The sequence below is a fragment of the Tachypleus tridentatus genome, chromosome 6 (assembly GCF_004210375.1).
Source record: "Tachypleus tridentatus isolate NWPU-2018 chromosome 6, ASM421037v1, whole genome shotgun sequence".
In the NCBI taxonomy this organism is placed as follows: domain Eukaryota; kingdom Metazoa; phylum Arthropoda; class Merostomata; order Xiphosura; family Limulidae; genus Tachypleus; species Tachypleus tridentatus.
This window is the reverse complement of record NC_134830.1, coordinates 116,473,898-116,487,964: the sequence shown is the minus strand read 5'-3', so window position 1 is coordinate 116,487,964 and position 14,067 is coordinate 116,473,898. Positions and strand designations below refer to the sequence as shown.

General features: G+C 35.8%; 1 protein-coding gene across 1 annotated transcript in view; it reads right to left on the bottom strand.

Moving 5' to 3' along the window:
• Positions 1-6,927: 6,927 nt before the first annotated feature.
• Positions 6,928-14,067, bottom strand: part of LOC143253385 (uncharacterized) — a 51,860-nt gene continuing 44,720 nt past the window's right edge. Inside the window, exon 8 of the mRNA XM_076507175.1 lies at positions 6,928-9,801. Within this exon, the coding sequence (XP_076363290.1) occupies positions 9,668-9,801 (134 nt within the window). The 3' untranslated portion in view covers positions 6,928-9,667. The remainder of the gene's footprint in view (positions 9,802-14,067) is intronic.

Sequence of the window (14,067 nt, the reverse complement as noted above, 5' to 3'; positions counted from 1 at the left end):
TTTAAATACGATTGTGTGGGCATTTTGTTTTTCTCTGCTGAACCTTGACAGACGCTTCCTGAAGGAGTTACGCCGTTGCTTCTAAATATCTACTGATTACCGTAAATTCCGGCGTATAAGTCGAAAATTTAACACCAAATTTCAAGTTTAAAAATCCATCCTCGACTTATACGGCGGTGACGTTTTTCATGACATGAATTCTAGTAAATTCAGATTCGAGAAAACCATCGCAAATCAAAATTATATGATATGACATATAGGTATTTATTTATAAAATAGTAAAATACTAGTAATCCTACTCAACATGAGATCGATCAAACACAAAGTCCCATTCCTCACCATTCAAATGGTCATCGTAAGGATCCTCTTCTGGAATAATGTCATGCTCCACTGATGATGAGGGGATATCGTCATCCTCTTCCCATAACATATCATTTAGCATTGGTAATTGAGCATTTTTTGAATGAGTTGACAACGATTTTTAGATCAATAGAGTCCCAGGAATCTTTTACCCACTGACACACTGTAGGCAAAGATGCAGCACGCATATTTCCGGCGGCAGTGTAAGTTTTTTGACCCGATGCCATCCACTCATTCCACTTGGTGCGCATAGAATCCTTAAATGGTTTATTTAACGATACATCCAGAGGTTGCAGTACAGATGTTAATCCACCTGGAATCACCGCCATATCTGTTTTTTTCGATTTTAATGCTTTTTTCGTAGTATCCGTTAAATGTGACTTGAACATGTCCCACATTAACAACGATTTGGGTTTAAGCATGGCGCCTGGCCGACGGGCCCACACTTCTTTAATCCATTTGACACATCCACTATCGTCCATCCATCCTTTTTCTTGTACATGAACCATGACTCCTGGCGGAAACTTGTCTTTTGGCATCGTTTTTCTTTTAAATATTATCATAGGCGGCAGTTTCGTTCCATCGGCGAGGCAGGCCAATACGACGGTGAAGTGTTGTTTTCGTGCCCTGTGGTCTTCACCAGAACTGTCTTTTCTCCTTTTTTGTTAATTGTAGTGTTGCCGACGACATCAAAAAACATGGGCGTTTCGTCCATATTTTCAATGTGAGCCATATCGTATTCATTTCGTTTTCTTTGATTGATGACGAAGGTCTGGAATTGCGTGATCTTGTAGTCCAAATCTTTCGGTAGCTGTTGAGCAATTTTTGTCTTTTGACGAATGACCAGATCATGACGATGCATAAAACGAGAACACCAACTGACTGTTGCCTTAAAATCCATGCTGTCTTCTTTATTCTTAGCTGCCCATTGTAAAGCTTTCAGTCGGATAAGGGCTATTGTTACGATTCTGCCACATTGACGTTCAGATAACACCCATGTCGCTATTTCCTTCTCTAATCTTGGCCATTTTTCTTGATTTTGACCACGATTCGCACATTTGGTTAAGGGCAATTCTTTGATAGTGTTTTCTGCCTTCCTCCAATCTCTGACCAATTTTTCACTTATGCATTAGTGCCGAGCTGCTGCGCTGTTGCTACTGTCTTTGGCTGCTTGAACGACTTTTATCTTGAATGCTGCATCATATTTCATCCTTCTTCGTGGTTGACTGGACATCTTGCTTGTTTAACGATTTATAATTATTTAAAATTTGTCACTGAAATTTGTAACTGACATTTTGAAACTGGAAATTGAAACTGGATAGACAGTTAAAATTCATTCAGAGCCGATTGGTCAGCTAATTTCCTAGCTAAGCGTAGCAAGGTTAGACACACCAGATAAAAGAAAATCAATAAATTTGTCTAGACAGGAATACCGTAAGGTGCATAAAACGTGACACTTCTTCTTTTAGTGAAAGCCTTATTTGTCGAGCAAGCATGTCATGTTGGCCATCAACGCAGATTTCTCACTTTACTTTGGCAAACGAAACGTCACGTGAGTGAAAGCGCGGCGAAGCGCACGAATGAGTCAGCAAAAATGAATTCTCAGAACACGTAGTGACAGAACTTTTGCTCTCTATTGTAAAGTGCAAATCTATCATTTTTATGCCGACCAGAGGCGAGGCGTAGCTAGTCACAGCGGATAATAAGAATTCTTGAAAATGGCGCCGTCTGACAAAGTCTGCTGATGACGCAGTTGATTATTGAATATCACTTCCTTAGCTACACCTCGCCGCTGATGCCGACTGAAATATTCCGACCAAGCGATTTGAGCCAGAGAAGGGGGTCGACTTATACGGCAGGTACATGTCAAAATCATGATTTTTAGGCCAAACTTATAGACCTCGACTTATACGCCACGTCGACTTATACGCCGGAATTTACGGTATATAAAGAGTGTTTCATTTTTACGAGTTCTCACTTGGTGCCTTTCTCTTTCATTCTATAGTTGTTTGCCTTTGAAAGTTATTGTTCTACAGTTTCAATACAGTCTTGTAGGAATAATCGGACAGAGGTGATTGAAGGTTGATATTAAATGCCTAAACTGTTGTTTATTGTGCAAATATTTCTACTGATTAATGCGTGTACGACGTCAATTTATATAAACATTAAACATGAATTTTTAACAACCTGTACAACTACACGGTTAGCAACAGCATCTGTTTAACTTAAGTCCTTGTGTATATAATTTAACAGAAAAAAATCGCTATTTCGTTTTTTAACACTAGTTTCTGACAAAGTAAAATCTACAACTAACATTTTACACATCTAATTTGAAGACAAGTATACAATATTTTGAAAATGTTTGCGAAGTTTACTTGTCTAAGGACACTTTTCTAAAACACTCGGTCTTTTAAAGTTCATTATTTTGTGAACTCACGAAATTATTTTATAAGCGGTTTCTAAAATTTAAAATACACACTGAAGGTAAAACACCACCACATACTCTTGGTCGTTGTTTGTTGGGTTGAGTATATTATACGAAAACTTAAATAGGAAGTTACACGACAACCACAACTAATATAGTCTGGAAAGAACGGAATGTATTAAAACTATGTTGTGATTCTGTTTGGCGAATTGTAGGCAATGTGATGCCTATTACGGATTTACTGTTATGCATTTATTTCACTTTGATGCATGTGAAGTATACTGTTTAATGTGTTCATAGATTTCGAACATTACGAACCGTTCAACTTCAGAGAATTAGCTTCGGGCGTCAGTATTTCTGCGAGGACATAAGACATCCATCTTCCTCTGAATATCAAGCTTGTAAACCGTGCTAGGCCAAACGAGAATAAAGCTAGCTAGCATTCCCCTCAAGTGATGTTTATCTGTGTATCAACATAAAAATTAATTTGCTCGTCGTAGATCTGAACCGTCGATAAAATATTACATTCTAAACAAAAAAACAATAAATATAGTTTATAAAACTCTTACATATACACCAATATTTTTAATAACTACTTGTAATGACAGTTATCATAAATTGTATTGTTGTTTGTATGTTAGAATATATTTAAGAAAATTGTGTGAATCAGTTTTGTTGGAAAATAAACATTTTGATAGATATCAACATCCAACTAACTTCTAAATTAAAATTTCCGGCTACTTGGAATCTTAATACACAACATAATAAATCGGAGACTCGTCCGAGATAAATTATGATACGTAATATGTCACTTATAATTAATTACTTTATACGAAAGGTTATGTAACAACACTTTTCAACGTAAAATGCTCATACACTCAAATAATGAAGATGTGATATGATCGAGGATTCAAAATGTGCAAGACAGCAATATCTTTTGGATTTAATGGAAATGACAAAGGGGTGTGGATCATCTTGAGATCCGAGAACTATCCAGAAATAGACTTTCAAAAAGTCATATTTTGTAGTTGCAAAGTGAAGCGTCTTTTAACAGGTGAGAATCTTCGAACATAGAGGTCAGTGGTAAAAAACCATCCAGGGATTAGAGTAACTGTAGGTACCATAATAAAAAGACTGTACAGAAAATCGATAAAATTAACGTATGCACAAGCCATTTACACACAATTTCTTTCAAAGCTGGAGAATAAAACGGTTATTCATATTATTACATATTAAGACATCAGTAAAATTACCTATGGATTTCTGTGCAGTTGACTGTTGAAACAGGCTCTAGAGAACCGTCGTCCCCATACATTATATGTATTGTAACAAAACAAAGTGGCATTACTTAGATATGACAGTCTTACCATGAAGCCTTTTACAATGGAAACAACCCTGCAGGGTCATTAACAAGACAGAACATTACCTGATGTGGTGACAGACTAATAACATGGTTAGGACCAAATCGTTTAAATATCATGTACTCGTTCTTTCGTAGTTTTCAATTTATTATGAACTCATTCTAAGAAAAACAACAGAGTTTTAACGACGTATACTGCATTAAGAATACTACTGTACAAGTTTTTACACTACCAACTACAGACACTTCAAAATAGCGATATGCACCAAACTTTTAAATGAATTACTACCGATTTTAAAACGACTCTTGGCCAGGCATGGCCAAGCGTGTTAAGGCGTGCGACTTGTAATCTGAGGGTCGCGGGTTCGAATCCCGGTCGCACCAAACATGCTCGCCCCTTTCACCCGTGGGGGCGTTACAATGTGACGGTCAATTCCATTATTCGTTGGTAAAAGAGTAGCCCAAGAGTTGGCAGTGGGTGGTGATGACGAACTGCCTTCCCTCTAGTCTTACACTGCTAGCGCAGATAGCTCTCGAGTAGCTTTGCGCGAAATTAAAAAACAAACAATCAAAACAACTCACAGACTTGACGAGATTTAAAACTCAAGATGATGGTTTATTAAACACAATTTTTCTACTCTTATTTTCACACTTTTCTAAATGAAATACATCGATTTGCTGAAGCTCCAAGATTTATTCCCAATTATCTATATTATCAGACAATATCACAAACGTTTATCTTCTTCCCTGCTTGGAACTCTTCAACTCTCTCTCTCTCACAAAAATATCAGTTTTTGAAAACTATTACAAAAGCTTGGTATTCTAATTAGGTTTGCCTCTGAATGAATTTTCTTTTTACTTGCTTTCACATTTGTAGAAAACTTTCTTGATAATGATAATAAGGTACTCTGAATCATGTACAGACAGTTTCAGTGTTTTCCAAGTCAATGTGTATATTTGTATATTTCGTTTTAGTTAGTTACTGCGATATGTTTCATGCAAGTCGTAACACTATTTTACAGTTGTAAGGTAGTTATACAGCTAATTACACACCTATATTTCTTTGATACACTTTTTTCCAGCCATACTACTATATAGTAATTGCTTTTTTACCTAATATATAAAATTAGTTTCAAAGAAAAAAAACATCCCCATCATCAGTTTCTACAAGCAACTTGAAAAATGAAAGGATAGATACAATAAGTCATATCAATATTATACAGTCAGCCAGACACACACACACAGGAACTCGGGGAAGGATTGGATACAAGATTTTTGTCTCAAAAGCGATCGCTATCAATACTAACCCCTTACTCCTTTACGATTTTCAAAATATCTAGAACAGTCATAACAAACATAAACAAGATATTACAAGTTTATTTACTGAATGCTAAGCCTTTTTTTTATAATTGATGAAAGCTTAAAATCTTAAGATTAGGTGGCTAATCAATAAGGAACGGGGAAAGACAAGAATGAAAAAACAAAATCTGTGTAATTGAACTATCAGTAACAACCCTAACTGAAATTAAACATAAGAGGCTAGTGTTATTAGTATTAATAATACTCTATACTTTAGGGTGTTAGACCTAGAAGTTTTGCACCTGAATAAAATACTACTCCCACAAATAATTATACTGAAAAGAAAGAAACAAACATAAAGAGAGAAATTTTATACTGCCAACGTAATGTCCTCCAACTGCTGTGACGGCTGTAGAAAATATTACACTTTCCTTATATTTTAGGCCTGGCATGGCCAAGCGCGTAAGGCGTGCGACTCGTAATCCGAGGGTCGCGGGTTCGTGTCCGCGTCGCGCTAAACATGCTCGCCCTCCCAGCCGTGGGGGTGTATAATGTTACGGTCAATCCCACTATTCGTTGGTAAAAGAGTAGCCCAAGAGTTGGCGGTGGGTGGTGATGACTAGCTGCCTTCCCTCTAGTCTTACACTGCTAAATTAGGGACGGCTAGCACAGATAGCCCTCGAGTAGCTTTTTGCGAAATTTCAAAACAAAACAAAACATTCTTATATTTTATTTTTACAATTATACACTCACCTCAAATTTATATACTAGCTCCATAATAAAATGTTCTCTCTTCTACTAGATTTAAAAGATTACGTACTTAACTGTTGCAATGTCACTCCCTCTCATGGTGCACATTGGTCCTGACGTCAGCTGCAGATAATTTCATAATATTAATTACAATTTCTAACATATGAATATAAAAATGATATTAGAAAAATATTAGATTTTAACATTATAGTAAAAACAAGTAAGAAATGTATGTTGGAATTTTGAGCAATAATTACCACGAAAGTTTTCGAAATTAAATGCCTTACCTACCAATGTTTACCGTGAGAGGACTTGTCATTGAAACAGTTTTTTAAGGGCACTGGAAAAGTGAGCTAGGGGTGTGAGCTAGGGGTGTGTTTTCGCGCTGTAACTGAAAATTCGGTTTTACAAAAGCTTTTTGTTTGTTTGTTTTTTTGGAATTTCGCACAAAGCTACTCGAGAGCTATCTGTGCTAGCCGATCCTAATTTAGCAGTGTAAGACTAGAGGGAAGGCAGATAGTCATCACCACCCACCGCCAACTCTTGGGCTACTCTTTTACCAACAAATAGTGGAATTGACCGTCACATTATACACCCCCACGGCTGGGAGGGCGAGCATGTTTAGCGCAACGCGGATGCGCGACCCTCGGATTACGAGTCGCACGCCTTACGAGCTTGGCCATGCCGGGTACACTAGATTTAACAACCAGACTTTTGTATTTAAGCTCAAACCATGCTTTCAGTGTCCTAAATATATATATATGTTTGTTATTTTAAGTAAAAAAAGCCGAGAGAAAAACAAATTAAACAAAAAACGCTGCATCAACTGAAAAAAAATCCCTGGGTTCAATCTACAATGTGGGATTATAAAATGCACCCTAGCTTTGTGTTTGAGTTAAAATAACAAATATAATACGTCGGAGGTTTAAATTTGCTGTTTTTAACGCAGTTCTTCTTTATGATTTTTTTACCGTCGCACCAAACATGTTCGTCCTTTCAGCCATGGAGACGTTTTAATGTTACGGTCAATCACACTGTTCGTTGGTAAAAGAGTAGCCCAACATTTGGTGGTGGGTGGTAATGACTAGCTGCCTTTCCTCTGGTCTTAAACTACTAAATCAGGGACCGTCAGCGCAGATAGCCCTTGTGTAAGTTTGTGCGAAATTAAAAACAAACCGAACCAAACCTCATGATTTTACTTATTTTACTATCTAACTTCATTAAAATGTATTTATTTTCACTTTATGTATATGTATGTATATGGGTAGAGGCATAGTTTTTGAAAGAAAAAAAGAGTTACCCACCAATAAAGAATATACGTCAGCAAACTATTTTATTTTTTCTCTTTCCTTTGATTCTCTTACAAACACACAAATAACTTTCACTCTACTTTTTAACAATTAAATTTTGTGTGGTTGTTTATAGCTAAGTCATATCCGACTATCTGCTTTGTCTACCGAGGTGGATCGATCGAACCCCTGATGGTAGCGTTGTAATTTCGAAGAATTAGCGTTGTTCCGGGGAACAAGAAAAGTAGAGTTGACCGTAATATTATAATGTCCCACAAAAGAAGAAAGAGCGATAATCTTAGGTGAGCAGATTTGAACTCACCATCCATATATTACCACGTAAACACTTTAATCACCTGGAGTTTGTGGCTAATAAAGATAATTTACAGTAGGAATTTTGTTGTGGTGTAGCTTTCTTATTGTTTGTTTTTGTTGTGCTATTGTAAAAATAGTATTTTACTTCAAAGTCTGAGGTTTGGTTTTTGAATTCCGCGTAAAGCTAGGACTATTTGTGCTAGCCGTTTCTAATTTAGCAGTGTAAGACTATAAGGAAAGCAGCTAGTCATCACGACCCACTGCCAATTCTCAGGCTACTCTTTTAGGAACGAATAGTGGGATTGACCATCACATAATAACGCCCCCGCGGCTGAAAGGACGAGCATGTTTGGTATGATGGGGATGCGAACCCGTGACCCTCAGATTATGAATCGAGTGCCTTAACAGTCTGGCCATGCCGGACCTAAGAATCAGAAGCAAATTATGAAAATGATAAAATGGTAATTTTTAAGAATAGGTGCAATTTTTTTCTTTACAAAATCATTGTCTTCTTTCAAAGTGAGTAAAAACAATTACTTTTCAATGTTAAAAGTCTGATGAAGATTGTGCCACTATTTTCCTGGGTGTATTTGTTGTTAGTCCTAAAACATATATATATTAATACATATTTTGAAAACAATATGTTTAAAACTTCGAATCACATTTTTAATAACCTGCTTAATCGTAGCTATGAAGGATTACATCAGCTGTTTATAATACGCTGATAAACACACAAATCTGATAACATTTTACTTTGATTACCAAACACTGACATTATAAAGGTCAATAGAAACGAAAGCACACACGCATATACACAAACACGAGAACGAGGAATGGGTGACGAAATGAATTGATGTGTGTGTTTTCTTATAACAAAGCCACATCGGGCTAGCTGCTGAGTCTACCGAGGGGAAACGAACCCCTGATTTTAGCGTTGTAAATCTGAAGACTTACCACTGTACCAGCGGTGGACATTTTGAAATGATAAATCAAAGTGGAGTGGCGAACAATGACTACTTCATTCTGTCACAATAGGGGTATGATGTTTTCATTCCTTTAACATTTATTGTATTTACTACTTACAATGCAAAATAAATAAAATTAATTATATCAATTAGCACCACATATGAAGCTGAGTAATAATGACTTTCTATAAAATTAGAAATTGGGAAAATAAAATATTGGAAACAAAGGTTAAAAGAAGGAGAATTTTTAGGTTATCCGCTCAGGAATCTTAATTGACAAATCCTTCTTTTCTTTTTAACAATATTCTGCTACATAAACAATGATTTTTGTTTGTTTTTTTCAGATATTTACGCAAAGCTATTCCGGGGCTATCTTCGATAACTGTCTCCAGTTTTGAAATGATAAGACCAGAAGGAAGGCAGCTGGTCAACAGCTCTCACCGCCATCTCTTGGAGTACAATTTTCAGACTGAATAGTACAATATGATCGTTAACATTGTAATGCACCCACGGCTTCAAAGTTCGATGCATGACTTTTATGTCAGTAAAGGGAAATCTGTGAATACAAAGTCGGGCATTTTAATCCCTGGGCCACTCCCGGCCAAACAAAAACGATGACAGAACTTGTTTTATATAGAACCAAAAATTCAAAATATCTATTGTATCACCAATTTTAAATAGAAGGTAAAGCTATCGCAAAATATGAGTGTTTATTAAAAATTCATTAAACATTCTACCATTGTACAGGATGAAACTCGTATTTGACCTCACAAAAGTGTCTCGTTTTTTAAGATGAATATTTTCCAGCCCTACGTCAGTTTCTTGTTAAGAGAGAGTCTGTTGGAACTAAAGAACCAACAGTAAAAAAACAAAAAAAAACGTTATAGAATTTCGTCGCTTAAATCTAGAAGTGACTTCTACAAAGGTACGAGATTCTCATTCTTGATTTGAGGAAGGCATTGGCAACACAGAACGCAGGTAGGCCTAACATCAAAGTCCGAGGAGGCTTGAAGTCAGTAGCTCGTCCAGTGGATAGATCTAAAGAAATGAAAGACATATTTTAAAAGTATATCTATCACTTACAATATCCTAGCTACGCGAAAAAGGTATTATACTAACAACGGTAGAACATTTTAACAAAAGTGCGTATCCAGGAGAAACTGATTAAATACTGATATCCAACTCTTCTTTTTAAAAGTCAAACAAAGGAACTGTAGTAAACCTGACCCATGAAAGCGTTACGTATTTATATCAGTTAAATAACTGACACTTATTGCATAAAATATCAAAAAATTGCTATGTTTTGACGTAGCAAATTAATTGTTAAAACGGTTTCCAGTTTCTTACTTATTTTTATGATGCTTGAAATAGCTGAAGACATATGGCACTTTCTGGGAAAAGTTGTATTCAGTCAGCACCATATAAAACCTTTCTTTTAAGAAATGAAAGTTAGGGTCTTCAAACTAGTTCCTTTTTAATCGATATCTTATGACTCACGAAACTTAGTTTTCTTCTAGACTGTCGTAAAGACATCACGTTCTTTTGTACGAAAATATTATTGAAATTTATATGAGATAGCTACACCTTAGACATATTATTTTTGTCTTTCAAGATATTTATAGAAGGTGGGAAACAGTTTTACAGTGTAAGGAACCCGTTACAATTATTATCATTGTTCAAATATTTTCGAACGTTTTTAGATAAAGGGGGCGGGTAAGTAAAAAAGCAAAAACACATTCGATAAAGTTCGTAAAAAAAGCCTAAATAGTTAACAGCATTTGTTTGTCTTCTTCTTATCAACATACGTCTTAATACTTGTGAATAACAAGAGATTTCATTTCGGCCCCTTTTCTCCAGTGTAAGTTTGTGTGTTTTGAATTGCGCGCAAAGCTACTCAAGGGCTATCTGCGCCAACTGTCCCTAATATAGCAGAGTAAGAAGAGTAGAGGGAAAGTAGCTAGCCGTCACTACCCACCGCCAACTCTTGGGCTACTCTTTTACCAAAGAATAGTGGAATAAACCGTCATATTACAACGCTCCCACGGCTGAAAGGGCGAGCATGTTTGGTGCGACGGGGATTCGAACCTGCGACCCTCAGATTACGAGTCGAATGCCTTAACCCACCTGGCCATGCCGGGTCTTCCTCCAGTGACTCAGCAGTTAAGTCTAATAAATTATAACGCTAAAAGCCGGGTGTGGGTAGACTAAAGATAGCCCATAGTGTGGGTTTGTGTTTATAAAAAAACTCGCTCTGCAACAAGTCTTTAATTTCAACATCTTAAAATAAGATAAAAGAGTTGCGTGTGGGTCTTGAAGTTATGCAACAATACTCAATACTTTTTTATTACCATTGAAATTATTCTGTTATTGAAATTGAAATTATTATTTTTCTGTATTCATATTCAATTACTTTTTGCTTCTAATAAAATGAGATACTGCATTTTATATACCAAAAATATTAGTAAATGAAAATGAAGCTCAATACGTGACAAGTACCTTTCAAGGAAAGTTACGTCACGTGCATTGCACATCCATATTGTTAAATTATTAGTTGTAAACTACCTAGTAAAGTAATCGCCAAGATTGGTAATAATACTTCTTAAAACAGAGTTTACTCAGTTTTGCTTGTTTTTTTTAAACCACGTATATTTAGACTAATGATAAGATATAAATGCAATCAAAAAGTAATTTAAACTTTGACGAAAATAGTTTATTGATTTTATATCAAATTCGTTTTCAGTATTGTTATGATAACAAAACGAAGAATATCGTAACTTACGTTTTACTGTTTTTATGTTTTGTTATCATTGAGCGTTTTTAATGTTTTGGTTATGATTCCATTTCGCGTAACACGTAAATGAGAATAAACAAATATAGGAGTAAATAGAAAAGAAATTCGTTTGACTAGGCCTTACACATAAGGTGGAGCACCTGTCCCCTGGACGAAACTTATGTACAATCACGATTAATGAAAGGTTATCTTAAGATAAGAAAAGTTGCTTCCCTTGTAATTGTGGTTGTAAAAAAAGGGCAAAAACATTCATTAAAACTGCAAAATATAAAATGTTAAACGTCGGATTTGCATGTTACTTAGCATGAATCCAAAAATCTTTTGTCAAATTTGGTGAAGAACCAACAACTGTGGGCGAATTAGTGGTAAATAACACAAAAACACCTATAGTAACAGTAACATTAAAAACTGGAAAATGTGTATGTATTTTCCCATGGACTCAATGAGCCTCCATACCGAATTTGGTGAAAGTCCATTCATATCCTACGAAGCATTTTTGGGGCATACAACAGACAATACCAATCCCAGATTAAGACATGGGCTAACTGAGCTGAAGCCCAGGACCTCACACTAATTAGTGAGCCTTAGGCTATGACTATAAATGTATTGCACGTAGAGGTTTTGTCTCGAGGGAACCTCTATAAGGTGAAAAGCCTATGGCCAATAAAACCCTTAATACGGCCTTCGGGCTAGCCCTATTTCTACGTTCAAAAACAAACAAAATTATGTTGTTCATACATTGTATTCGTGTTTGATCTCTTGGCATTTGAATTGATGGAAAAGACAATTTTCATCTGATGTAAAATGACAGTTTTATCCATTTTTAGACGATTTATTGTTTACTTCTGAAAATTCCCTTCTGTCAGCTGTCACCTCTCTGTCCAGATCTAGCGTGACGCTTTCAGGACTCAGGTTCATCACTGACTACTCACACCCAGCTATTTGAGGAAGTCATAAGTCCATGTATCCACAAAGCCTGGGATTTCAACTTCTGCTACAAATAGCCAGGCTTGGAAACCATTAACCTGAAGTGTGCTGATAACTTACAAAGAAGTTTGGACCTTTGAACTCAATATAAGTTTCACCACCTCAAATAATGTCTTTACCTGGTCTTTGACAGAACATTTCTGAGCGGTTAGTGCTCTCTCCATGTTTTAAATCAAATGCAATTTCCAGAATCAAGAAACGTCGATTAATGTGTACTTCCCGTTCTGACATTACCTGATTTCATCTTTTGGAGGAAGGTGTTTAGTGATGCTTTAAACTTGTTCCTGTGATTTGTCTTAAACTGAATATAATTTACAGTAACTGCAATCTGTTTGTGTCTCCATATTTATCTGTCTCGTGAAAGAGCTATTATGCGTGGTGAGAGATCACATACATTGTATCTCTTCCACATAGAGTATTTTGTTGGCCATGATAAGTAAACCTTTGTTGGAAGTAAATATTATATTTATCTCATGATAAAGTCTAACCTTAATGATGCCATTTTCAATGTTTTTGCATGCCAGAGCCATTTTTCTTTTGCAATTTGTTGTCTTTTTTTTTTTTGTTGTAAAACCGTTAGATTTCAGATTGGATTCTTTGACTACTTCAAAATTATGATAATATTCTTCCGATATTTGGTGTTTGGTTTCTTCTTCCATTTTATATTCATTATATATTGAGTTGCTTTAATGATATCTTTGAATTGCAATGATACTTCAATTTTGATCAATCTCCCATTTTTAACATGTTTTCAAATATTGAAGTGTTAACTGGACGACTTCATCTTTAGGGCAGCTGTTCTTACTATTGCTCTTCAGTGCCACGGTGGCAGGCCTGAAATGTTATAATGCTGAAAACACGGAGAGTCAATTATGTAAAGTTGTGCTTAACTACAAACATTATGAGAAACTTGGATGTTCTTTGTTTTTATCAGTGACCAGTTTGAATAGAATTACTAACTTAGCTTTACAGTGAGGAGCTATAATTGGTAATGATATACCAAGCAAATTTCAGATATTGCTACTAATTTTTGCTCTCATTGTCACTACAATGTTAAGGCTAATATGCAATATAAGCAGAAAGTTTAAAATAAGCTTGGGGCTAAAGACATCAGATTTTAAAATTTCCAAGGAGATGTGACTGATTAACTATCTACTGTGCTCTTTGGGCTGCCTGTGGGTTATCTATTAGAAAAGCATCATACCATTGATCTAAGCTTACCTATCTATGATGTAATTGGATATTGAAGCTGAGGCTTCTATGTCCATTCTATCCTTCTTGGCGCTAAATTTCTTGGATTTCTTGAGCTTGAAGCTCATCCTACATCATTCTATTAGTTGCTCCAATTGTTCCAAAATCTAACGAGCTTGTTATTCTTAAGTGTTTAAAGCTGTTGTGTCATCTGTGAATTCCTTAAGTGTTGGGATTTGTAGTCTGTCTCTTGGGTCTGCTTCATCTAAACGGGTTTTAATTGTTTTGCTTGGCCAACAAAAATGGAATTGGTGAAATGTTATAACCCATTACAA